The 26763-nt window shown below is 41.6% G+C and overlaps 2 protein-coding genes across 4 annotated transcripts; both read right to left on the bottom strand.

Annotated features, from left to right (window-relative positions):
* Positions 1-1403: 1403 nt before the first annotated feature.
* On the bottom strand, positions 1404-19292 carry sin3b (SIN3 transcription regulator family member B). Of its 2 annotated transcripts, XM_072389529.1 has the most exons (20): positions 18789-19292; positions 17494-17600; positions 15833-15986; positions 14235-14597; positions 13829-13984; positions 13252-13380; positions 12331-12420; positions 12065-12183; positions 11650-11863; positions 11218-11334; positions 10782-11020; positions 10162-10345; positions 9712-9756; positions 8624-9494; positions 4977-5146; positions 4727-4900; positions 4052-4144; positions 3838-3932; positions 3128-3326; positions 1404-2745 (listed from the first exon to the last, which is right to left on the bottom strand). In XM_072389529.1, exons 1-20 carry the CDS (start codon positions 18897-18899, stop codon positions 2509-2511), a joined length of 3867 nt encoding a protein of 1288 aa, XP_072245630.1. In that variant the 5' UTR covers positions 18900-19292; the 3' UTR covers positions 1404-2508. The 2 variants fall into 2 exon arrangements, with proteins under 2 accessions (XP_072245630.1, XP_072245631.1); XM_072389530.1 differs by lacking the exon at positions 9712-9756.
* Positions 19293-19645: 353 nt separating this feature from the next.
* On the bottom strand, positions 19646-26737 carry haus5 (HAUS augmin-like complex, subunit 5). Of its 2 annotated transcripts, none has more exons than XM_072389527.1 (20): positions 26453-26737; positions 26235-26333; positions 26059-26121; positions 25813-25845; positions 25437-25461; positions 25213-25345; positions 24808-24967; positions 24587-24683; positions 24243-24334; positions 24099-24153; positions 23865-23992; positions 23690-23771; positions 23440-23594; positions 23081-23243; positions 22873-22953; positions 22622-22767; positions 22272-22368; positions 20838-20976; positions 20598-20730; positions 19646-19855 (listed from the first exon to the last, which is right to left on the bottom strand). In XM_072389527.1, the coding sequence occupies exons 2-20, from the start codon at positions 26330-26332 to the stop codon at positions 19753-19755; spliced, it is 1983 nt and encodes a 660-aa protein (XP_072245628.1). In that variant the 5' UTR covers position 26333; positions 26453-26737; the 3' UTR covers positions 19646-19752. The 2 variants fall into 2 exon arrangements, with proteins under 2 accessions (XP_072245628.1, XP_072245629.1); XM_072389528.1 differs by having other exon boundaries at positions 26528-26737.
* Between the last annotated feature and the right edge of the window lie 26 nt (positions 26738-26763).

Raw genomic sequence — 26763 nt, 5'->3', positions numbered from 1 at the left:
CACACACACACACACACACACAGCAGCCCTTTTTCTCGTGCACAATTATTTTTGGTGGTTATGGGAATCTCTTGGTTTCCTATTCTGCTATTGGCTTTTTCGATAGTTTCTCCGGCCTGTGCAGTATTTCACAGCCCACCTCAAAAAACGGATGACTCACCCGCCTTAACCTTACCTTTAAGCAAATGTTTTCAAAAGCTCTGGCAACATTTAGGGAATTGAAGGTTGTTTTTATTTTATTTTATATCGTTTCTTCCTTTATTTCTGGTGGGCAGACCGAGTGCGACAGTTATGTTGAGTCTGCCAACAAGGAGAAATTACTCATCCTGAAAATCTTGTTTCTTGGCAGCGAGGAGGCAAAAATCAAAGGAAAACCACTGTTAACTTTGAGATTAATCACCATCCAACTTGCCCTCATAATCCAAAGAATAAATAAATCTTTATAATCTTTTCCTGTTCAGAAAAATGTCCATTCCGGACCATGGAAACTGCAGTTAAAACAGCCTCACCACATGTTTTTCCTCCCCCCCCTTCCTGTCTTTTAGGGCTTTCAATCGTACTGCATGATCTCCCTCATTGAATTTTAAATTCCCTCAACGAAAAAAAAACGTATATGACCCCACTTCTCTCTTTAAGAGCCATTACATCCGTGGAGCAGCTCAAACTCCACTGTTTACAACACTCAGCACATGTAGCACATCGCAGCTCAGCAGACCGTTGTGCCTTGGGAGCCAGGCTGCGTTTTCCAGGTGAGTCGCCAACTGGTTCGAGAAATACACAGCTGGAAAACACCCATCGCATTCCTTTCAATCTAAAGTTAATCATCTATGCATATATATATATATATATAAATATATTAGCGTCTCATGTGACATCATTTAAAGCTACTCATGTACTCTGTGGTCAGATTGAGTTTTCATTCAAATGAACAAAGAAAAAAAGCCCATAGCAGCTTCTATAGCTCAATCTACCAGAAAAAAACTTTATAGAGCTCATATTTAGATTAGGGCTGCATGGACAGTTTGATTCTGTGTTATTCAGCTAATAAACATTTTTGAAAATTGTTTCCCCACAGCCCAAGATGACTTCACCTGCGGTCTACATCGAAAAGGTTGAGATAAAGTTCAAACTCACACATTCAAAAAAAAAAAAAAAAAAAACACCTCACTGAGGAGCAGACTGAGAAGTACATGAAGTTATTCTTCTGTTGGTAAAGTAGGAGCAGATTTTCTGTGCGGACACTCACTTCAACTCTAATCTGTGTGGACTGGATCAGTGGTTCCCCGCCTACAGGAACTTTACAGACTTCTGCTGCTCACGCTCCAAACTGAAAATGCAGCGCCATGGTTAGTAAGTCCACTGTGTTCAACTGGTACACATCAAACAACCTGCCAGCCCACATCTAAGAAGGTCACAACTAGGTTGTTTATTTTCTGATAACTGATACAGGATAAACATTATACATTCTGTTTTAACACTGATGATATCTTGCTTTTATTTTCAATGTCAGTATGCAAAAAAAGGAAATGCAAAAGAAACATTTGGTGAAATCATGACTATGATACATAATTTGACTGCTTCATCAATATTAAACCAATTAATTTCAAGGACTCCTTGTTGCACTGGTGATAACTTGTTTAGGTACAACAAAAAAAAAAAGAAAAAAAGGGGGGGAAAAATACAAAAAGAAAACAAAAAAATTTAAGAAATTAAACAAAACACGGACATCAAGAGTTGGCTGACAGCAAACACTGTAAAGAACCACATGATCTTTAGATGTAATCAACTTTTGTTGATGCATATATAAAAATACAGGATCCCTGTATATATGCACATACAGTAATAATGCAGTTACTATAGTTGTAGAACCTGTTGTGGCCCTACAAAGAGACAAAATGAAGAGAGCAGGATACACATACATACACACATTTACCATCAACTCTCCATATAAACACGCATAAATCAACCAACAGGCAGAAGGCTCTCTGGCTTTAGAAGCTAAAAACTACACTCGACATGAAAGAAAATAAAAGGAAAAAAAAAGAAGAAAAAAAAAAAAAAAAAGAAGACGACATTCACATTTCTGAAACAAATTCCATGATCACATGACCTCTCACCTGATCAACCATCTCTGTCCAGTCTTATTAACTTTAGTGCCGCATGAGAAGATAGAATAATGAAGATGCTGCGGATGATGAGCTCCATTTGTGCCGTTGTGTCCAACTCATCCCATCGATCAGGACCGAGTTCACTCTCAATGATCGCCTCACTGTCCGTTGGTCCTCTTCCCCGCATCATCACCACGCGCTGTTGCACTCGTTCACCAACTCACCAAGTTTCTGACAGTTTCTTCATCCATTAGTGCAGGTGAATGAGTGAACAGGTTGTGGTTGAAGGCAGAGAAATGGGACTTGCAGCTGTTAATGTCTGTGTTTAGTGTACAGATGTCCTCAAAGTCCATGCATTTACCTGTGTGAGTGAGTACTGTGTCCATCATTGTGCGAACCTTTACGGTGAGGAGGGGGCTTTGCTACTGCTGTAATGAACCTGGTATCTGTTGACCATCTGTCCTTTCACCTCAGTAGACAGGCAAGTAGTCTTGCAGGGTAGGAAGTCCTCCTCCTCCTCGCCCATTAGCCAGTTCTGCACCGAGCGTTCGGCCGAAGCTGTGACATGATTGGCCAGCCAGCCCTGGTGCCACTTGTCAAAGCGTTCGTGCTGGCTCACCGCCACCCTGTGCTGCGACTGGAGAGGAAGAGGAAAAGCGTCAGAGCCTCGTCTGTACCACTAAACAGGATCAAGCACGTGGAAAACGGAAAACCAATGTTACTTTGATTCATCAAATCAGTGAAAACGTCCCCAGTCACACAAAACTAAGTCTGTCGGAACTTGGCCCAATCAAACTGAATGATGGTTTCTACAGTGAAAATATTGTTGGTGTGGTCTGGACTTTCCCACCAGCCAAGAGAAGTCGGGACAGAGATGAATCACGCAAGGGTCTTCAGTGCGCTTGTTGATTCAGTGCGACATCAAAACTAACCAGATCAAATGTAAAAGTAAAAAAACAAAACCTCTGAACTTTGTTTTTTTTACTTCAGTGTGAAAGGGAAGTTAAACTCCAACCTACCTTCCTGGCCTTTACCAGCGCTCCTCGGCGGTACATGTAGTCCTCAGAGTTCATGACAAACACCATCTTGTGGGTGTTGAGTTTAAATCGACAGTCCAGACTGCCAGCGTTTTCCACACCCAGCTGCCGGTGCCACTCTCTTCTGCAGCGCATCGCCTCCACCTGCCGCACCTGCCAGCGCCGGAAACGACGCAGGTTCCTGACCAACGACACATATTTATTAAAGACGCTTGCATGGATCGAAACGTTTGTTTATTCTCTGAATCACATTTTAGTTCCCAATGATCTGCCCAGATGACTGCATCTGCATAATGCCTTTGATTACAGTGCAGACAGTTGTGTTGCAGTGATGCATCATTTTTATGGACCGTGTCTTTCACACAGATCAGTTCAATGCATCTATCCAACGATCGGCCACGCCATAACCTTCACACATACGCAGGGGGTCATTACTTTTAGTTCAGACTCAGACAGAGATAAAATAGTTCCTGCACTCTGAGAGCACAACTTTTCTTAAAAGCTTTTCCTACAAATCCAAATGTCGACAGTGTGGAAAACTTGTTTTTTTTTTTTTTTTTTATATATTCACGTACATTTTCTGAGTGGGAAAGAGGTGGCACATACAGATTTATTGCAGACATGCCAGAGGAGCATATGACAGTATATACATAATAAATAAAATGTGCTCCTCTCATTCTTAACCATCGTACCTGGGGAGGAACACGGGCTTGAAGAAGTAGCCCTCTGCTTGAGAGCACAGACTGGACTCTGTTCCTACAAATTGTTCCATGTAGCTCGACAGGCACTGATAGACATAGGAGCAAGTTACAAGTTTAATGAATTATTAACTTGCATCTGATTATTAATGCCAAGGTTCCCGTGAGAAAACAGGCTCATAAAATGTTTTTCTAAATGTGTGGTTACCTGAACATCTAGCGGGTCATCAGCCTGCGCCTCCTCAGTGTCCAGCAGCTCAACGGTCATCGTCACATTACCTTTGTTTTGGATAAACATCACCTGATGGCAAATAGTGCAAAGAGACAGAAGGGTGCCACGTGTGAATCAGATCAATATATATATATATATATATCTGAGAAAGAGCACGTTCATACTATTACAATAGTTCTGCATGTTTTTAAGTGCATTTGTACAAGAGGGCGTTGCTGACACTTTTAAAAGCTGATTAAAAGTAGGTCAGATGAAAAAAGAAAAGAAAAAGAGCATAATTTCAGAACCAAACTAATGCTAACCAACTTCGATCATTCATAAAAACGTACACCTCTGATCGCATATATGAAAATCGGCTTTTTTGGAGTAAAAAGAAAAAACTGAAAATGGATCCTGCAGTAAGCAGGCTTAAGCTTTCATAGACTACAATCATGATCATCCCCTTAAAGCAACAGATATGAATCATGCACTTTGCTTTTCTGGGTACAATTAGTGCTCTGAATTTCTACTGTCCACTGAAATTACCCAGCAGCTGTCCACTGCTCATTTCTACCGCAGAAGCGATGGAAGCTAACAATGTGAAATAGTTTCACTCAGATGTGCTGGGGCTAAATGTGTTCTCAAGCACTTGTCACAGGACTCTGTGCTCACCTTGAAGCAGTTCTCTTCAGCCATGACTCTCTCCGCTTTCCACTGGTAGCTGGTCTCCCAAGCTGCTCTAACGCACTGCGAGGACAAGTTTCCACCTGCTGCCCCCCGTTTCCTCTCTGCCAGGTAAAGATCAACCACCTGCAGACACACCTCGTCGCTCACCAGGTGCTGCAGCTGATACCAAAGAGAGTGGGATGGTTTTAGTTCACGGTCAAAAACAAGTGCCCGGTGCAAATTGAACCATTCTTACCTGCCGGATGATGTTGTGGATGACCTTGTCGATGGTGAAGCCGATGTAGGCGTGGATGGTGAACATTTCTCTCAGCGTGTCTTCATATTGTGTGGAGTCCAAGTTGCCATCCAGCAGACTGCGCACCATATCTAGGAAGGCTGGGTAATACTCCTCCAACTCCACCTCACCTGTGGATGTAAAGGGGCGCCAAGTTTCCATCAGTCACCTGCCTGTAAGTGTGGATCTGCACACAACTCCCCATTTGCACTTCCAACATGACAAAATACCAAATGTAGTTTTCAGAAAAGATCAGTTACTTGTTGCAACTCTAAGATGAGACCCGGTCCCCTTGCATAATTTCACAAAAACAATCTTTTCATTCCAAAGTAATCGTCTTATGACAAGGCACACGTGTGTGGTGGCTCTGTTCCTCGTTTGTTCGGATTTTGCTGCCTTTGGGCTGCAAACTTTAGGAAAAGGATGAGTAAATACCAGGCAATGCATTTCAATGGGTGTGAGGGGGATAATGTAGCATTACATGAGGCCTTTTCAAATATGACTTTCAAGCAAAAGACCGATGCGCCTTTGCTGTGCATCAGTGTCATGCGTGAAAGTAAAGAGGCGGCACGGGGGTTTGAAGTTGATCCGCCACTGGTGCGTCTCTGCGGCAGCAAGAGAGGAGGACAAAAAGAGCTATATGTGTAAGGGCAAGCCAGCATTGTGAGACTCGTCGCAGTGAGAAACATTGCCGTCATCAATTGGCCGATTCCACGCCTCTGGCTGAAGTAATGTTTGCATGCATGGATGCAGAGCTGAGCCACCTCTGTTTGGCATGTGTGAATTAACAAAGCGGATCAGCGGCAAGAGATTAACAAGGATTTTTCTTCCTTTCTTTCTTTCCTGCAACAATAAGTCACAACCAAAACTTGAAAGGGACTATGAACTTTTTTTTTTTTTTTTTAAACAATGCAACACCAACGCCGTAATTCAGTACAACACAACACACCATGTCAGTAGCAGCAGCAGCAGAGTGATGCTGTCTTACAGTCACATCCCCGCCAGCTTCAAAGCTGTTGGTTGTCCTCTTTCTCTTTGCTACTGACTGAGCAGACTGTTGACTCAGCAGCCATATCAATTTTAATTAGTTGCCCCCTTGTTTTGGAGCACACCACATATTCTGGTCATTGCGGTAATGCAACCCGCAAAGCAGTTTCTTCTGTGTGCTTTATCTTTGCTACGGCCATTGTGTTGGATGAAGAAGAAAAAAAGAAAAAAAAAGCAAACAAAAAGGGTGTGAAAAGTTAATCCAGTTACCAAAAAAAACCCTCAATTTTCAAAGGTGTAATTCAATGACTCTTCTTCCTGTGCATGATCTTGTATGAACTAAAGCTGTTTGCATTAACATGCAAAGGTGATGATTATGCTTTACAGGTTACAAAAGCATACCCACCATTACCATATCTACCCAAGGCCAAAGTTCTTGGATTAACCATAAGTTTAATGCTACAGATGGAGCTTGATCATCCAGTTTCCTGATAATGAGCCGTTTCTCTGTAATCCTTAAAGCCTTCACGTTTCCGGCTTGAATTTCACTTACCTCTGGGATACGTCAGCAAGTATGTGCTGCATTCAGTTTGATCTTCGGCTGTTCATTTCTTATGATGCAACACTTTTACCGTTTAGAAGTTGGACATACAAAGGTTACATGTTTTTATTGGACTAAAATATACTCAAGAATACAGGAAGGAAATTAGTTAAACGGTCTACCAGCAGGTTTATGGTTCAGAACAAGCTCCACCGATATGTCTAAAGTCAAAGAAATCAGGGAGACAACAAATCACTGTAAAACACACACACATCTAGTTTATGTTCCCATTGCGTCAGCTGACAAAATACACTTCCTAGTCTCACTGCTGAGTGTCTAAGCCTAACCTAATTCTAACCGTAAAACCGTAAATCTGCTGGGACAAAAAAAAATGGGGGACACCCATAAGTTGGTGTGCGGTCAGATTTTTGCCTGATTCATGTTGGAAAAACGAGTGTATGCACACACTCACACACACACACACACACACAGGGACTATAGGAGAGACACACACACACATCCCTGAAACAGCACTTAGACTACAAACTTTATCCTGCATACAACACAGGCCATTTCTAATGAGTGAAGACATCGTACTATAGAATCTGGATTCGTTTGTGGATCTCTGACATCAGTCGATGACACCAGAGACCGTTACTGGGTGGGATCAGTCCCAACTCAAGTGCAGTAATCTGTGCTTTAGATCGTAGACACTGTGAGAAAAAGATCTCTAAATTATGTATTATTCCTCTCACTTACTGCTTTGTTCGGCATCTGGCCACAGTCTGTCTTTCGTGTTCTGAACAAGGTCCAGACACTGTGCATGAACTTTGAATGCTGCCTTAGCAAACAGTAACCACTTAGTCTTGCATGCCATGCAGCTTTAAAAACTGAGGAGTCTTTCAACAAATCTGGATCATTATTTCCCATGCATGTCATTCCCTTAGAACTTATTATCCTGCAGTGTGATTATTGTTGTTAAGCATTCCAACACTAGAAATGTATTCAAATGCACTCTGTGATCATTACTTTAAACTAACCATTTTAGCTTCCTGGTGAAGTCATCTATATATTACTACTTGTGATCATTGTTCAAATGAATGTTGAAACTAAATAAAATCTCCTACGTGGAGTTTTTTTTTTTTTTTTTTTTTTCAATCCAAAGCAAGTCAAATAGCCTTTTTGACCAAAGCAGTTTCAGTGCTGGTTCAGGGCTGAGTTCTAAGTTGGTTCTATCTGAGAGCTGCTTTGGTTTTCCACTCACAGAGAGCCACAACATACCCATGTCACCACGTCACTTTAAACGTCTACTGCAGATGCCCACAGAGCAAAGAGACCATTTATCTCAACAAAAACAACAACAGACCAGAGTTTCTCGCTTTTCTCAGCAAACAGATGTTTTAATGTCCCCACTCTAGTTTTTGAATGCCGTTTTAAACCGTGGCTGGTGTTATTGTACTCTCTGCAAGGACGAACAGTGTTCCAGACGCTAACTGCTATTTCGATACAAACGGGAGTTATGCACCCTCTTTTAGCGGGACCAGTAAACACCAGCTGACTTAAAAAAAATACCCGACAATGTTCACAAACATAGCTGCAAACATTGATCAAAGATTCTGCCATAAACAGCGACTATGAAAGCAGCTTTGTGTGGCACATTGGGCAGCTTTCACACATGTGATATTGAAGCATTAAACAGCAGGAGAATGAGAGGAACAGTGTGCTCATGTTCCTCCACTGCTGTCTCAACAGTACATAAACTCTGCAGGTAAGTTTGCTGTGCTGTCTTGAATTAAGCGGACTAATGTGGTGGTCACAACATTATAGTTTGTCTCCATAATCCTGTCCCAAACCCCTGGCGTAAGCAGTAAAGAGGCGCAGTAAAGGGTTGGTGCCAGTGTAGCACTGGTTTGTTGGTGCTGGAGCCAGAGCTTTGGTGATCAAAACAGGAAGAAGTTGTTCTATGTCAAGCTTTGACTCTAACCCAGCATTGCTAAGATAGCGGAGTGACTGAACTCCAATCAAATAGAATAATAGAACTACTTAGATTAGCATAAACATGACCGGCAGCAGAACTTACTGGGCTGTTTGAGGCGAAGCTCCATGGCCAGATCACAAGCCTTTTCCCTCCTTCCCTCTGCCATCAGCAGCCTCTCTCGGCTTTGCTCTGCCCGGTGCTCCAGCAGCTGTCGTTCAGCCTGTCGGTAAACCCGCAGCAGCCGCGAGCACAGAGTCTGGTGCAGCCGCAAAAAGAAATACCAATTGTTGTTGACGAAGAAAAGGTTGTAGACACCATCCATCTCCTTCTGGTGTTCCGCTTCGGGGTCTCGGAGATCCACTTTCTCACCGGCTGAACCGGAAACTGTCTCCATAGGCGTAGATCCAGGGGTGGATGTGGTAGTCCCTGCAGGCTGGCTCATGCTACTTGATGTGTTGGATGTTTCGGTGTCTGCAGGTTGGGATGGGCTGCAGCGCCTTCTCCTGGACTCACCGTTGAGTTGCTGCTGCGGTTGGGACTGAGACTGCGCAGGCTGGGGTTGAGATTGACTTCCTGTGGCTGTTGCTGCTTCTGATGCATTATTAGAATTACCATTTCCTCCTCCTCCAGCTGCTGCTGCTGCTGCTGCAGCTGTGGCTCCACCTCTTCTTTCTCCTCCATCTTCAGGGTCCATCTCCTCATCTGTCCAATCTTCTGTATCGCTAAGCTCACCGCGGCGTGAGAAGAACAGGTCAGGGACAAAGTGCTGGATGATGCGCTTGATGTGGTCCTTGTCATCTTTGTGGATGGTGGGCTGACGTTTGACATGGTAGATGATCAGGGAGGCGGCATCTTCTAGGATTTGCTTATCCTCATATGTAAACACCATGTGAGGTTCACTGGGGGAGACTGAGCCCGAGCCGTTACGGCTCTGTTGTCCAACTCCGCCCTCTTCTGTGCTCTGCTCCTGACGCTGAGGTAAAAAAACAAAAGATAAACTCAGGAAGATGGGCCACAAAAAGTGCATCTTTTGAAGATGACAATCATGGATTCTAACTGAGCTCAGACACATTTCTGTTAATATAAACAGTATTCTTTGAAAAACAGTTCTATTAAAATATGAAATAGCAAAACATGAAAGAAAATTACATAACCATCTAAATTAAAGGCTCGTTTTCTTGACTGCTTACTGTGGAGCCTTCACTGTGGAGAATCACATCACACTCATCTGCAGCCTGAGAATAACAAGATGCTATGAATAGTAGAAGTTTTAACCCGTGATCACTATTGATTCTTGAGTTGTGATTATCATATCAACACATGTTACAAAGATGGGGAGTGAGAGATGAGGACTAAAGCATGTTTAAGTCCTGGACAATTAGTTCATGTCACAGTCTGTTGAAGCATGTTGGATAACTGCAGAGCAAGCATGCATGTAACAGTAGTTTTTATTTTCCTCTCTCCTTTTAGAAAATCTGAGGGGGCATCACATTCAAGTTACAATTACGAAAAAAACTTATCAGCTTTATAGTATTTTGTAATATCGTTCATCATGCTGTAAACAGACTTTACAGGAATGTCAACTGATGACTCCAACTTCATTATACTTTCATTACTATTCAAGATCTACACTGTGTTACCTCATCATAGATGCTTTCTATTTCATTGAGAAGACTCTTTGACCGCAGCGCCTTCATGTCATTCTGTTTGAAGTTGACCCCTTGGTGGTCGAGGGACTTCAGGTAGGCCTTCTCATACTGCTCCCTCCATATCTTATTGAAACCCTGCTGAGCCTCTCTCCACTCCTCCTCCTTGGCTTTCAACCTGAAAGGGAAAAGCATTGCTTTAATGTGGATACTTTACAAAACACAGCCATGCCATCAAGTACCGAAGTGGCGCTATCTTTGTCGTTTCTCTTGCTTGTACGTGTTTGTCAGGAGTATCTGTAGAAGACGTTATGATTTGCCTACTTCAGGACACGTAATGATCACTGCGTGCAAATTCTACTCGCACTGTTAGCAATTTCACATTTGACTTGCTTAAACATCCCTGCTGGCAATGTTAATGATCAGCAAGGAAAATAAATTAACTTATCTATTCAGGATTATATAAAAACCATACCTGGAACATTTAACTAGCGAGTTAAATTAACATTATGTGTAATGTATGTGCGTATAAAAGCATAAAGTATCAATGTCACTGCAGATGATGGTGAAGCCTGGAGGAGAAACTTGTTCAAACAGACAATGACAATCCTGACCTCTTCAGCACCACAGGCACAGCGGTGGCAGGACTCCTCTTCAGTCCTTCAATGATCTCAGGGGCTTTGTCGCCATAGATACGATACACAGCACGACGTTGGATGACCTCAGAGGTGCCGCCCAGGCAGTCGTCTAATCTGAATCTGTCCTGGTCCTCTGGTGACAAGCGAGACAGCTTCTTCTGGACACTCTCTAACACCCTGATGGTTGCCAAGTTTGTCTCCAGAACAACATCCAACTATAAGTGTTACAGACAGAGCTTTTAGAAAGCCAGCAACCACCACAGTATTATGATAAGGGTTGCGTTTATACAAGCATGTGATTGTTTTGGGGTTTTTTGGAAAGAGCTTGGTCACAAACAGATTAATTGAGTGACATATGTCTTCATTACAAGAAGCAAAAGTAGATTCATTGTTAGGATACAAATGTATGTACCTCAAATCTTTCATCCTCACAGCGATGCAACTGTTCCTCATAAGGAGTCTTCTTCGAACTAACAAAGGTGGAGTCTTCCGACCACGAGGGAAATGACACCCAGGTGTCATTCAATACCTGCACACATGATGATTAAGAAGTAATAAATCAGTAACCAATAGGAAGACCTTACCACATGCAAACATTTCCTTATGAACCAACTCTCAATCATGTGCTACAACCAAATGCTTTTCTGTTTTGTATGAACTTGTGCATGAGTTTGCACACACACAAGAGTACGTGCAACACATTCCTGCTGTTGGTTCCACACTATTCTGCTGAGGGTGAAAGAAGGCAGAAATAGGAACAAAGCAGCTTTCAAACTTCAAACAGAAATGTGCAAATGGTTTAAGAGAACTGAAATCCAAATCGCCATGGTTGTTTGATAAGTACCTCTTTGCATAGGGCAGTGCGCCCACTGCATTTAGGCTGCTGATAGGTCTTGGGCAATGCTCTATAGCTGGACCCCAGGCGCTTGCAAGAGGCATAATCCACCTCTCTGCCCCCTCCCCCTTCCATGTAACGATCCGACAGTCCCGACACGGCATGAGAGAGCTCTTTGTCTCCCAGAAATGACTTGAACTGTGTGTACAGCTCAGGAAACTTCCTGTAAGAAGATGTGTGAAATTATGAGTAAGAGATGAGTTAGGAGAGGACCAGCTGAGCTACAGCCAGATGTAATTGATAAAGATCTGTTATGACAGACTATCGTAATGGTCATGTTACAAGTTTGACGATCATAAAATGACCCTGTAGATCCATTTCATCTAGCTGTTTCACAGCTTTATTCATCGTTCCATCAACTCACCCCAGGAAAGGAGTGACAAGTTGGAGCAGCTCTGCTCCAGAAACTACTTCCTGGTTAAACAAGGCGATGCAGCGCAGGAAGTTCTCATACACTTCCTGGCTTTTAAACAGGCGACGAACCTGAATGATGGGTGGGTTGACAAGGAAATTAGGCCATTTGCTTCATACAACTATGTTACGATTGCAACAGAGGAACTAAAGAAAGCATAACTGCAGTGGAAAAATAGAAAGAACAGCAACACACGGTCATGGAAACTGATTCCTCACCTTATCAAAGAAGGAGAACTCTCTTAAGACTCCATGTTTACCAACTGAAGCAAAAGACTGATCTTTGGTACAGGAATACTTCATTTTTTTCTAAGAAAAAAAAAAGAAAAAAGTTCTGTTTAAGTTGAGGAACACACAAACATCATCAATAGAGATGATATCCCGTTGCAAATTAAACCAATAAGTCATTGTTGAAAAAGAAAACAAAGGAAAAACACAATAATAATAGTAATAAGTATGTATGGGGGTGCGGTAGTTGCGTGGCACGAGTATTTTTCCTGGTTATGGAGAAACAAATGTTCCCCATAACATCTTTTTCAAGGAAGGCCCCAGCTCATTTTAGCAGGACAACACCAAACCATATTTTACAGGTAATATAACAACATGGCCACAAGGTTTAAGGAGCACAGGTGCTAAAGCTCTACTGCCTACCGACCACACTTACACCCTTTTGAAAACATTTGGCGCAAATGTAACGAAGACTACAAAAAAGCCTGCAACAGTTGAAGACCTGAAATCCTGTAAAATGCACAAATTAGAAAACATTTTGCCTTCAAAATAACTACAATGTTTGGTCTTCACAGCTCCCAAAGGCTTACAGGATGTCGTTAAAGGGGAACATGCAACAGCGCCAACTTTTTTTTTTCTTTTTTTTTTTTTAGAAACATGTTGCCAGCATAAACTACACACAACATTTTAAAATTCTGTTTCAATTCACGATATGTTGTCATTTTGCTTTTATATGAAACAGCTTTTATTTATTCACTGTGTCCTAACTTTAAAAAAAAAAAAAAAACAGGATTTTAGCAGTGGATGATTTGGGAAGAGAGAGTTGTTGAACCTTTTATGGATCAAGAACATTTGTAAAAAAAAAAAAAAAAAAACATTACCTCAGGCAAGTATTCTACATAGAGAAATTACCTTGAGCAGTGGGGACATGTGCTGCAGGAGTATTGGTCTGGGCCTTTTTTTGTTCTGTTTCATTATCATGTCCTCTTCCTCAGACCTTTTCAACTGCTCTTTCCCCGCGGTCAGCGAGCTCCCTGTAAACTACATGAGAAAAAGCATATTTTGAATTATACTCCTTTGGACATGGGTTACAATGACAATTCTTTTCTTTCTTTTTTGTTGTCAAAAAGCAAGGAAATCTAAGCTGTTATAGCCAACATGTAAATAAATAAACATATAATAAACATAATTATAAATAAAAACGGATGAATCTTTGACACTTCAGCTGAAGGAAAGAATACACTTTCATATACTGCTTCCAAGCGGAGAAAAACAAATGCGTCTATGGCTCGGTCGAATGTGGAAATGATCTGTGAGGCATTTCTGAACAGTAGTCCCGAAATACAAAATGTCAAAGGCATTTCAAGAGCGCACTTGGTTAAAAACTGGAGGGAAATATTGATCCGATGCCAAGACTGAAAATGATTTCAATTCCAAACTGTTATATGCTTTGAGAGTGGTGTATTATCAATTCTCGTGCTTGACTGACCAGTGATCTCTTGGCATCAGGCAAGAACTGTCCAAACTCAGCAAGCAGGTCCTCTTGTCCCTTGAAGAGACTGGCGACTTTGGAAAACACCTCATCTTCAGTCATCCCGCTGCTGCCTCGGCTGCCTCTGCTCTCCTTCACCTCCAGCTGCTCCTTCTGTAGAGGTTTAGGGAGGTAATTGTGTTCACGTGCGAGAAATTGAACTTAATGTAGATAAAGCAGATCATTTAAGACAGAAATGGGACTCGAACAGTTACTTCTGCTATTGTTTGAATATCAATGATCAACCACTTTACTATTCTAAACTCCCCGCTTTGACGGGGAACAGTATAGAAACTACCACTCAGTGACTACACTATTCCTAACATGTAACTAAATCTTAAACCCCGCTCTGTTCCTTCAGTACCTGATATGTGTGAAGAATTTCCAGGAACGCTCGATAAATCTCAGGGTGGTCCAGGAATCGGTTTTTAATCTTGTTTACATAGCTGATGGCGCTGTCAAACTCCACGGGGCTCGTTTCTGAAGCTGGTGGCGATACAGACGAGGTGGTGGCCTGATTCTGGCTTTCTCTACTCGTCAGCGGAAGAGAAAGTCGACTGGGAGGCTCTGGAGGTCCTGTTGAGGTCGAAGAGGGGGACTCTGTCGAGGCTGCTTTGACCTCACTGGTGTTGGCCGGTCCGGCTTCAGTGTGGACAGCAGAAGCACTACCTGAGGTCACAGCCACGGCAGGGGTACTCGCACTCTTCCCCTGCTGTCCCGGGGATACCTGCATACATGAACGACCATAAAAAGATCATGAGCTGCACGATGGAGCTTTAAACAAACAAGCATTGGAGGAAATTGAGTGGAAAGCCGTTTCAGTAAATCTAACGACTTATTTCAGTTTAGTCTCGGCAAAATTTCTCACTCATACAGTCAATAGAGACCTCATAACAACACACCTCTGTGAAGACTGAAAAATGATTTTAATGAAAAATAAGCAGAACAAAGGGACGCTTCACCTTGCAGCATATACCTTCTAACTCTAACACTTAGTATTCGAACACTAAAAATAAAGCTTCACATTTTCAGAACATTTAACATATCTTGTGTGAATATCAAGTGAAATAAAAACATCCAACATGTTATTTATCTTTTTTTAAAATCGCTGCACTACAATATCAAATAGATACAGAACTAAAAAAGATGTTATGTCTATAGATGCTATTTCTATACAAGTGCATCTATTTAAAAAAAAAAACAACTTCTGAAAGTCATGACTTAAAATTGTTTTGAGTCCCTCTCTACCTGTAAACCTTTCCAGTTTCTGGGTGAAAATGCAACATTTATCAAACCTTTTACTTTCAAAACAACATTTTACAAAAAGAAAAAGAAACAAACAGTGTCTGAATAAATGTGTACAGTCTGCAAAATTGATGAATAAAACGAGTGTATTCGATTAGAGCGGGGTAACACAAAACCTGTAACCCTGAACTAAAACTCGGTCCGAGTTGAGTTTAATTGCTTTGACTCCGTTTTGAATCACGTTGCATGAAATCGTCATTTTGTCATGGCATTCATTGCTGTGTCAAGCTTCAGAAAACATACACGTTTCCAAGGGAAACTCCATCTTTAAATACCTTGCATATGAACAGATCAGTGTGACATATTTCAGATTTTGTGAAGGGATTTGAAAGCAAAAGGCAGCAGTCCTCAGGTGAATCTCTTAACTCCCAAAAAGACCAATTTCCTGCCGTGTTTTGTTGTAAAAACCTTAATCAGGGCTTTTTCTTCTTCTTTTTTTGAGGTAACGCACCAAACTGAAATTCAGCGCTGCAGAAGCACACCCATTTCCTTTTAAGAAGTTCTCCGGGCTTAAACATGGAGGACCTTTCAGCACACTGTGAGTTTGTAGTGATGTGCTTTATGAAAACTTCAAAGATTTTAGAAGTTTGAATAAGATGAATAAACGACTGGTTTTCAGAATGTATCAAAGGTTTGAGGGAAAGAAGAGAGTCTTACCTGCGCAGAGACCGGAGACTGAAGAAAGGCAATCCCATTTTTGGGAACCTCTATCCGATAGCCTGGTGGAAGGAAGGCATTGAAGCCCAACACTAGGTCTGGGTGTCCATGAAACAGTTGTGACACACGGTTTATCACCCCTGGAGTGTCGATGCTGTTCAAGAAGGAAGACAGACATTGTAGTGGTGTGGCTGACAAAAGCAAAAGTATGATTAGCTTCTCTCATAGACTGCAAAATTAATCAAATAAAATATCATTTTGGGGTCTTGCAGCCAAGTTTAAAAAAGGAACACATACAAACTAGTTGTTATAAGTCTCGTCGACTCGTATTTAATTGTCAAGATAATATACCACAGTTCTTTCTGTGACATAATTAGAGTAGGACGCCATTTAGAAAACAGTGACGTTTACCAAAGTAATCCAACCGACATGAGATATGCTGCATTAATGGCCCCATCGATCTGTTCAGTCAAGGAGCGATGGGTAACTCTTACAAAAAAAAAGTCACTCAAGGTTTTATTCAAGCCTATCAACAGTGACCCAGGCAGTAACAGGTTCACATGCACAGTTTTTGTAAGAGAACTGAAAGCACATCAAGCTAGTTATGAGACCATAATCCCATTAAGTCAGTGTTTTCTAGTGTGTTATATTGCCAGAACCATTGGTGTTAGCACATCAAGCGCTCTGTGGTTGGGTAAGACATACTGACAGTGGGGGAACAAAAAGAGAAAAGCTGAAAATGTATTAGGTTACCAAAAGTCTGCATTAAAGTACTTTAATCACAAGGGTTGTGCAGCACTTACAAGTATAATTACTATAAATGTTTATCTATCACTTATAACCATGGGATATCCTCTTTACTGTCATCTGAGAGAAGATGAGGTGCCCAACCCTGGAGCTGTGTTAAAAAAATAAACGGCAAATAATGCTCCATCTAATAATGCTCACGGAGATTTTGCGAACAGGTGAAGTTTGGACAGTGCTGTTATTTATTCACCCACAGATTCTTCTGAAAATCTAAGGGGACTGAGAAGGGCAGAGTTGGAAATGAGGTGCAAATGTTCTTAAGTCTATACTCGAAAGACTTTTACCGGAAATAGTTACAGAAGAACATTTGCATGCTCGCTCAGACGTATCTGAAATGTTCAGTCGCTGTCAGATTAAATGGAAAGAGTCTGTATTTCCCTGCAATCTGGTCTGTTGCCATGTCAGAGAACTTGCAGATCTAATAACCAGTTTGCTCTTCCATGGGATAAAGAAACACTAAATGTGTCTGTTTGAAACTCCCCCTTTTTTTTCCCCACGTCAATTACCACAGGACAAGATGACAGTTTATCACAGATAAAAAAGTGCTTGTCACATTTTCTCTGTGGTTCCATGTTTGAACATCATCATAAATAATGTTGGAAACAGCAGCAAGTGTTTGCGAACATCGTTTACTTGCTGTCTGATGTTTGGAAATGCCAGCGAGCAATATGAAAACACCAAACACTGTTGTGAACACCACGTTATGCAGCAAAACACTAAGAACAGATTTGATGTTAGACAGTAGCACTGAACCAGAACGGCCTCACACAGAGGAGTATATGAGAGTTCAGCTCCTTTAGAGCGCACACCAAAACTCCATCAGTTCTAATTTGTTTACATATATGCTCCAATACCTCTGCGACTTGAACTCTTTCATGATGTCGAGAAACTTGTTGTATATGCCGGGGTCGTTGGCAAACCGAATTTTGACTTGGTCCAGGTATGACAAGGCATCTTCAACCTAAAAAAAAATAATAATAATAATATGAAAAAAAAAAACATTGAAAGAGAAAATAAATCAGTACAGAACAAAGTACAATTGAAGCATTTTCCACAATTCTGTGTTGCTGAAGGAGGATGTGACAGATGTTGCACATATTTGACACGACAACTCCAGGCCTGCACATCAATAATGTATCAAATCTTACTGATAACTGCATTCATCATCCATCAATGCAATCACAATGAAAGTGTTGCTGTCATACAACTTTAAATCCTTTTCATTTACTGAACTCTCTATACACCAAGCGACTTCTGCCTGCAAGGCAACTGCACGTATAGCTATACGGATATGTTTAGGCACTGCTTTCTTTATTGTAGGCTTAAGTGCCCCACCAACAAACCCACCAGATAGCAGAACAAGCTGTTCAACACGAGTAACTGCTAGAAAATAAAAGGGCAAATGCAAGAAACACTCGGAAGCTGTGGTTAGTTGGTCTCCAGAGCTCTTTCTCAACAAGAGCTGAGCAAATTCTGATAGCGACAAGAACATTTTTCCACACAAAGCATTGTCATCAACAGTCTACAAATGAAGAGGGTTGTTGTAGCTAACGTTAGCCAACTGACGACAATAACTCACCGTACACTTATAACACCCACCCGCTTACAGATTTACACAATACGTTTGGGTCGCTGCTGGTCTGTGGCCAACAGCACCGTGTCGGAAAAACAGTACCGTACACAAACACTGCTCAACAAAGAAATGTGAAACGAAGCTGCTAATCAACTGAAGGAGCCGTTCTTGGCTGGCCTGGCTGACGTCCTCCACTTTGTTCAGGCTGTCTGAGAGAGAGAGAAAAAAAAAAAAAAGAAAAAAAACCAACAAGGAGGAACTTCCCACAACGAAGGTCTGACTTAACGTTTGCTCGCTGCAGCCGCTTTTCATGGCGTAAATAAGAAAGTATTGCAAACTGAGTCACTCGACTGTCACTCACACATCCATTAATGAAAAACAGCCTCCACGTCTAACCTTACATGTCAGTGTTCGGCTGTTTGGCTATGAATTACTTTTATTAGGCCAGCGTGCTAACTAACGTTAGCCAGTCGTTCCTTTCACTACTCTCGACGATAAATCCAATGCAATGATCCGACGAACAAAATGGTTGTGACTCTGAGGACTTTTCCCTTGTCGTGTCCGTTGTCTTCTTACCTTGAGCTTCTGGAAGTGCTGCTGCTGCACTTGCTTTTGTGTTATAACGTAAGGCTTGTCTTGAATTTGGTTTATTTGCTTCGCGGTGCTGTGCGCCTGAATCTTCGCCATTATCCCGGCAGCAGGAGGCTCGAGAGCCGCTACCACAACTTAAGAGGGAAGCTTCGATGTTACCTCCAGTTGTTGGCTAGCAGACAAACCGTGCTCTCGGTCGGGAAGCCAGCCTGCCAGCAAGCAACCCTACTTTGCCTGGCTGGATAGTCTCGGCACAGAGGCAAAAGGACGGGAAATCCAGTAGAGTAGCGGGTGATGACAGACAAGCTGCTACTCGCTGCGACTTTGACTAGACATCGCCATCGAATTAAACAAGCGGAGACATAAAGCGTCGGAAAATAAGCTCAGGGACAATGGTTGCCGTTTAACGCATTTAAAATAACTATCGCCTGTCTCTTTAAATTCGGCGGCAGCGGTCTATCTTGGCGTCCGGAAGCCAGAGTAGGAGTGAAAAATAGGGGAAAAAAAGAGGAGTGAAAAATTGAACTGCGCAGCCGCAGCGGTGGGAGGAGCTGAGCTCACAAGAATCAGATTGCTCCACTCCCCCTTCACTGCTACAAAGGAACAATGTTGCTCTATGTTAAACGACAGCAATATACTAAACGCTTATACGCACAACTACAGGATCAATGACGGGCGGTCTGTTGGTATACACCTAATACAAGGATCATATGACCAAATGCGGCGTGGATTTGCAGCTCGTTTCCAATAGAGGACAGTTTAATACGACAGAACCACACGTCGTTATTGAGGATGCATTTCAAGGAAGACAGGAACGGATATTTTTCATTTAGATTGCTTTATTAATGATTTTCAACATAATTTTCCTTCCATTTCCCCAGTGTAGTCCTTTTTCAAACTGGAAGGTGCTCAAAGTGATCCGCTATATATTTTGAAACTGAGATGCTCACTAAGAGGCTTTGGCAGCCAGTTTCCACCTCTGGAGCCACTGCTGGAAAGTCAGTCCTCCTTTACAGAGATGAGGCAGGACATGCTGGGCTGGTTTATCCCACCTACACATATGAACACACACACAAAACAGAAAAAAAAATGAAAACAGTGCAAAAAAAAAAAAGCTACCAGTTGGAGTGAAATAGAAACCAAAATAGCATCAAGCTGCTCTGAACTGTCCTGTCACCTATCCTGAAAACAAAAAAACGGACCCTTATCTCATTTCACAATTTGCACACATTGTAATTCCTCCACTAGACTTAGGCAGATGTCAACTTAAGATGTGACGTGACACAATTTTCCAACCAATATTTAACTGCAATTTAACACTTAAATTAGTACAATAAAAGTGGATATTTACTTTGAATTCAATTCAAAGTGTAGGATTAATGTGGCACAAGACCATCTGCTAAGGATATACTGCTGTGTCCTGGTTTATAGTAACACAACAGGCCTCCTTCTCCTCTCCTCTGGGTGTATTTTAGGACTTATTACATACTGAAGCTTTGCCGGTAATTCTTTGCACACCGCAGCACTGCAGTACAAATGAAGAAGAAAAAAAAAACAAAACACCTGTTATTAAGAAAATGCTGACTGAGAGGTGAACTGTGAGATGTGGTTTAGGTTGCATTGGAATGCAAACCATCTGATGTGGTTAATTTGTTGACAAAAAACCCAAACAACTATAAAACAATATACCCAGATGGTGTAAAAAAAAAAACAAAACAAAAAAAAAACTTTATTAACACTTTTGAAAGACAGCAAAATTGGAATAAGAAGATCTATATCAGAAATGTGCCTCACCAGTATGAGATGGCGGTCTTGACTTGGTCTCCATAAGAAAGGCCTTGTGCACAGCGGTGAGTGAGACTTCTGGCTCTTGGGAGCAAAGACTTCAGAAGGTTCTGATCCACCTCTGTGACTCTGGACAGCAGAGCTGGGGAAAAAGTAGCATCGATGGATAAAATTTTGTTGTTACTAGTATTGTTTTTACAGTCTGTTATAAGCACAACGAAAAGTTGTGCGACTAGTTCGCCCGAATACCTTTTTGATCAGATGCGTGAAGTCGTTCCGCTTCCTTCTGCACACTCCGCAGAGTGGCGGAGTAAAGGTGCAGCAGCTGACGGAGAAAACGCAACTCAAGCTGCTGGGATCGAGACTGGAAGCACAGCTCCTCTGGTGCCTGAAGTGTAAGAATGAGAAAAGTTAGTTTCCTTCAAAGTCAGAGAAACACAAAGAGGAAGTTCTGTTAAATGATGTGCAAACATATAGAAGAAAATAAATAAATAAATAAAAAATATCGCAGGAATCCATTTAAATGAAAACTGCAGCCTTAAAAGGCAAAGCTGGTCCTGAGGATAGTGATTTTTTTTTTTTTTTTTCATCAAGTCTGTTATTAATGGGGCTTTGGTCAAGCTATGATTGTTAAAATAAGCTGTTTCATCAGAATCACCCAAAGGCATGTTCAAAGCGCTGCTGCTGGCACTACTTTTGTAGTTAGGAAGTGGTTCAAAACGCTCTGTAAGAGAAGAGGCCCCTATAAGTGACTGCAGGCAGCCAACATCTTAGTAAACTCTTAAACTTTAGACACAGTGGAACTAAGAGCATCTGAAATCACACAGAGCCCTGCAAAAAGAGCAATAAAGTTTAGATCTTATTCATGTTTTCTATACTTTCATCATCGACCACCAACTTATTGGTTGAATTAAACTATATGGAGTAAAATACAATTTAGCTAAACAGGCTATTGTAATTTGTGCATTTCATTAAACACAGACACAGTTAACACGACGATCAGATTCATACTTAGACTCTGCCAACGGCTCGAATAACATCAACAACGTTCGACAACTACAGACAGACCCTGTACTTACTTCCACATCAACCCTAAAACGATTCCCACCGTGTTACTTTTATAGTTACAGGCAGCGATCCAAAGGCTGTCCATCTGTAACTGATGTCAAGAACTATGCAACATACAGTATGTTTAACCTATAAGAATAAAAATAAAATAAACAAGGTGCCATAAACACATGTCCATGAAATCAAGTGCTGATTTGGACGAAGTGTGGAAATTTAAGACCATCCGTACACACTCCGATCCACCATGAATCCACCAAAAAATAGTTATAACTTCAATTACAAAGATAAACAAAAACATGACACACTCTTTCACACCATACAAATCTATTCTTGTGTGATCTACTTCAAAGAAATGTATGTATGGGGGTTTTTGTTCTAAAGAGTGACAACATCTCATTGCTGTTTCTAAATATAATCGCATGTATTTTACTATATCTATCATTATTATTCTCCATATCAATATTATTACCCTTTTCCTGCATCATTAAGCAAATTTAGGATGATATACTTTCATGTACTGCAAGACCGACATCTGCATGAAGACGACGAAGGGATTGTTCCGTTTGCCTTTTCCTTCCATTTGTTACAGCCGACTACACAACATTACACGGTTACCTTGTACAGAGGGAATGCCAGGCTCTGACACAAGCTGCTGAAGCTCGGGGACTGCAGCCGATGGATGGACAACCATGATGCAGGAACTCTTTGCATTCTGAAACAGCAGAGGGGAGAAAAAAAAACATTGCTTCATTTGCCACCGCTTTAAGAATACATTTACTAAATTTCTCTTTTCGTGTGATTGTGTCACGTTCTCCAATTTAATGTCAAATATACTCTTTTTTTTTCACCTCAGGAAGTAACGTTAGCTTAATTTGGGTGTCCATCCAGGACCCTTTTTCTAGTATATCCTTTTGGTTACATACCAAAGCGACAGGGATTCACCCCATCGAGAAACATGCTCTCACCCATCGATAGTTCTGCGGTCCAGAGAGAGAAGCGAAACCGTTCCAAACTGTTTGGCCTCCTTCGAAATAGAGTTCCGTAAACCGTTCGCTGCAGTGACGACGTCTTCAAACTGCGGCACGAGCTCGCCCTCGATGAACTCCTGCAACTGAAAGAAAAAGAATTTAAAAAAAAGGGGGGGGGGGGTTGAAGTTGCACTGACATAAAGATAAAAATTTCAAAAAAACAAACCAAAGCAGAAATGCACCCAGACCTCTTTATGAAGATGAATCAGATGTGTCTTGGCTGTTGAGTTTCCCTTAATCAGACCTCTGATATGCTCTTGTCTGAGAACCTACAGACACAGCAAATACAGCAGGCTTTACGACAGCTCCACCTCCAAAGCCCAAATCCCAAAGACCATATTTAGTAATTGTTTTATCCAAACAAAAGACCTGCAACAATAAAAGAGTTGTTCTCACCACTAGTTTTCTGAAGTCCAAAATACTCTGCCACTGGCTGCGCAGACTTCTTAGCGCTTCCTGACGACTTCTGGCATGTTGGTCGAGTTGGATACAGCGGTCTCGGATATAATCCCGGGCTGCCGCCTGCATCACACACTGCAGTTCTACCTCGAGTGCTGAACTAATAGCAAACCAAAGTTCAGATATTTAAAGAAAAAAAAATAAATAAATACACGCAGGTAATGCAAACATGTTTTGCCCAAAACAAAGACATGACCTAGCTGTGTGAAAAAAGTATGCAAAAGAAATGATCAAAAACCTGAAAAATGCAAGAGTGATATGCTTAAAGCAAGAACCAGTAATGTAAGTAAACCCACAGCGCCATGCTATCATTGTGGAGCTCATCTGCACAACCGGAGACCTCGTGCTCAGCCTCCTTCTTACGAGCCTGTAGCTGGTTTTTGAGCTGCTGGACTCTGGAGCGAGTTCGGGTCAACTCAACAAAACCCTGCTGACCTTCATTCCAAGCAGCCTGGAACAACAAAAACACATAACTCCATAAATACATTTTTCTGAATTTTTTCTCCTTTTAATATGATTGTTTGAGTGTGAATGAAAGCGTATCACCTCCAAGAGAGTCTTGACAGGCACTAACTCATCATCCTCCTCTGCCGAGATATCCAGTAAGTGATTGCTTTCATATCGGAACCTGCGAGGAACGTTCTCATGAGAACTCTGTGATGAAATATTCTCTGGCGACATGACATAAGAGAGCCTCCTAAACACGTAAAGGACGCCCTACCGCAAAGCCGTCACATCCTGTGTCACATCCAGAGCAGCTAGTTTCTCTTCCAGCTCCTTCTGTTCTCTCGAAGCTAAATACTGCAGTGCTGAGAGGACATGGTTTGGAGGATAATCGCCCAACACTTTCTGATGACAAGATAAGCAACAGCATAATCAACTGAAAGTTTAAACGAGCACGTGTATAAACAAGTACAAAAACAGTTTGGAGGAATCTTATTGGAAATACACCCACCTCAGCAGTACTCAGCCAGTAATGAAACACGGCAGTTCTCTGCTTACGGGTCATACTGTTAAAGGGGAACAACAATATAGCGAGTAACTAAAAATTGTATTTAAAAGATAAATAAATAAAAGTGGTTTCCATTGCAGTCCTTACTGTTTAGCTGCAGAGTGCTGCACTTTGAGTTCGCTCTCTTGTAGTGCCTGATAAAAGTGGATCCTGTCCGCACACAGTTCTCTTAACTCACGCTGCCAGACAAATAAGAGATTATTGTGTGACTTCCCTAAATAAATTAACACTCTCATTCCCCAAATTTTACAGAATGGTAAATGGGAAAAAATAAAAATAAAAAAATCAGGCAAGTACATGTTTTTTTAATGCTCTCCGACTAGATCTTAACAAATTGAAGACATTAATCTTCGCTGATACCGTGCCCGTTTGGGTAAGAATGTCATCGACTCAACTCTGTAACATACAGAGCAGACGTAGGCAGCTCTTACCAAGACTTGTGCCTCTGCTGCTGCCTTGGAGTTGAGGTTTTCATTATCTCTACAGCTGGAAGGCTCATCATCAAACAGCACCTCAATCTCTGCTTTCCTACAAGGCACACATACACACACAGAAATGAAGAGTATCTGATAATTATTTTAATAAACTGAACTACGTATTGTGTGAATTACTGGTAAAACAGATGTGTACATCTGTTTTTTTGTTTACTTACCTTGCCATCTGATCCAGCACCTGGCAGTGGCCACCGATTTTACTCATGTCATCAGAGAGCACCTTACGGCCCAGGCTGCAGCGTTGTCTGAACGCCTGAAGAAGCAGCTCTCTGCGCTGGTTGTCCTCCATCTGGGCCCAGACATGACTGATCGATCGCTCTGTATAATAGTGACAATAGAAAACACTGGCATGAGAGACCATTTCAAAACACCACTACAACTCAAAACGCAGAAAACTGCAGCAATCCTCAGAAAAATATTAAAGAAAATGTATTTTCATCGTTCCGTAAAACATTTTTCAGCAGTCAGAAATGACCATATTTTGAAATCAAATTGTGTGGTTATTCCCAAGTGATGCGAAAGACTCAAGGATACCGAGCCCACACAGCATGAGATGAACAAACCTTGGGTGGCGAGTTGTTCCTCTGTTCCACTGATCTGAGAGTCCAGGTGACTGATTTCTGCTCTCAGCTGCTCAATCTTCTTCTGAAGCTCTCTTCGCTTTGCAGCCTCACTCTGGCCCTCAGCCTGCTTCGCCTGCAAGATGCAAACGCATGGTCAGATTTTCATTTTACTGTGCAAAAAATGTATTACAACTGCTGGGGAGGGAAAACAAGTTGTAGTTTACCTCTTTGTCTTGGAGTACTTTGTACCTTGGAGATCATAATGTCAAGGAAATGACTGGATAATACCATGAGCACATTTATAGGACAACAAATGCTAACTAGTAGTGACCACCATCATTGAGACAGAGAGTGGCATGCATGATATGGCAGGACATGTTGACATCCCCAAAACACACACAATGTATGCATGCCATTCCTGACGTGTAATGACAGGCCTGGTCCAAACAGTGGTGGTGGTGACAATGTCCAGTGACTAAAATATTAAATATGCAGGCTGACTTTTGTTTTTAGGTAGATAGTAACTCTCCTGCTTGAGTAAAATAATTCAGTTCAATTGTATCTCGTATCTACCACATGCAAAATACCCAAAAAGGATACCATTGAAGATTTCCACGCATGATCCTCACATTCCTAAAAAAAAAAATGGAAAAGAAAAGAAAAAAGGGGGAAGGAGAAAATGTCAAAAAGTTGTAATGTTTTATTGGTCTTTCCACCACCTAGATTTTATAACCAAGCACTTTATGAGATGCTCAGATACTTCTGAGAGAACGAAGAAGAAATTATTCGTACTACGGCCAAAATTGGATCATACTGATGGATCAGTAAAACAACAGAAACTCTGACCTCTGTTGAAAAACGTGTTGGATTATGTACTTCCATATCGACTTCCCAGTCCCAACACAGAGCCTGGGAAACAAATAAACTGCATTAGTTTAATGCTGCTGCGTTACACAAAACAATTACCTTTACGTTGATGTTGTAATAAAAAAATAAAAATAATCAACATTTTATGCACTCACGTTTTAAAGTAGTTGTCATTAGGCAGACTGTCCAGGGGCAAACCAAACTCCTCTGTTGCCCAGCGTTTCAACTCCTTCACTAGGTTTTTATCCGCCATACTAATAGAAAACCATTTACAGTGAGCTAGCTAAAGCTAGCAAGGACAACGGGCTAAAAATGTTGCCAAGTAGTAAGTATTCTGCTTGAGCCGCAAACCGTTTATGGTCGTTTAACTTACTCTGCTCTGCGGGTACATCTTTAATAAACAAAATGCACAATAGTCAACAGTCAGTTCTGTCTGAAATATCCATACTTTCCAAGTTCCCGCTCGCTCACAGAACTTCCGGTCGGCGTACCCGTTGAGATAGCGCCGTCACCGTTTGCCGTCGGTTGTTGTCATGGATACAGACAGTAAAATGGATGTGCCGTTAGTAATTAAGCTCCTCCATCTGATTATAAGAATTTGGTCAGTTTAGTTAAGTTCTGATTGTTCAGACATGAACACTTGAACATGAATAAAACACCGTAAAGCGGTGCTTTGAGAGGGAA

Source organism: Leuresthes tenuis, unplaced genomic scaffold (genome assembly GCF_036924035.1).
Source record: "Leuresthes tenuis unplaced genomic scaffold, fLeuTen1.0.hap1 SCAF_7, whole genome shotgun sequence".
Classification (NCBI taxonomy): Eukaryota; Metazoa; Chordata; class Actinopteri; order Atheriniformes; family Atherinopsidae; genus Leuresthes; species Leuresthes tenuis.
The sequence above is the reverse complement of the archived record's forward strand: the minus strand, read 5'-3'. Positions and strand labels throughout refer to the sequence as shown.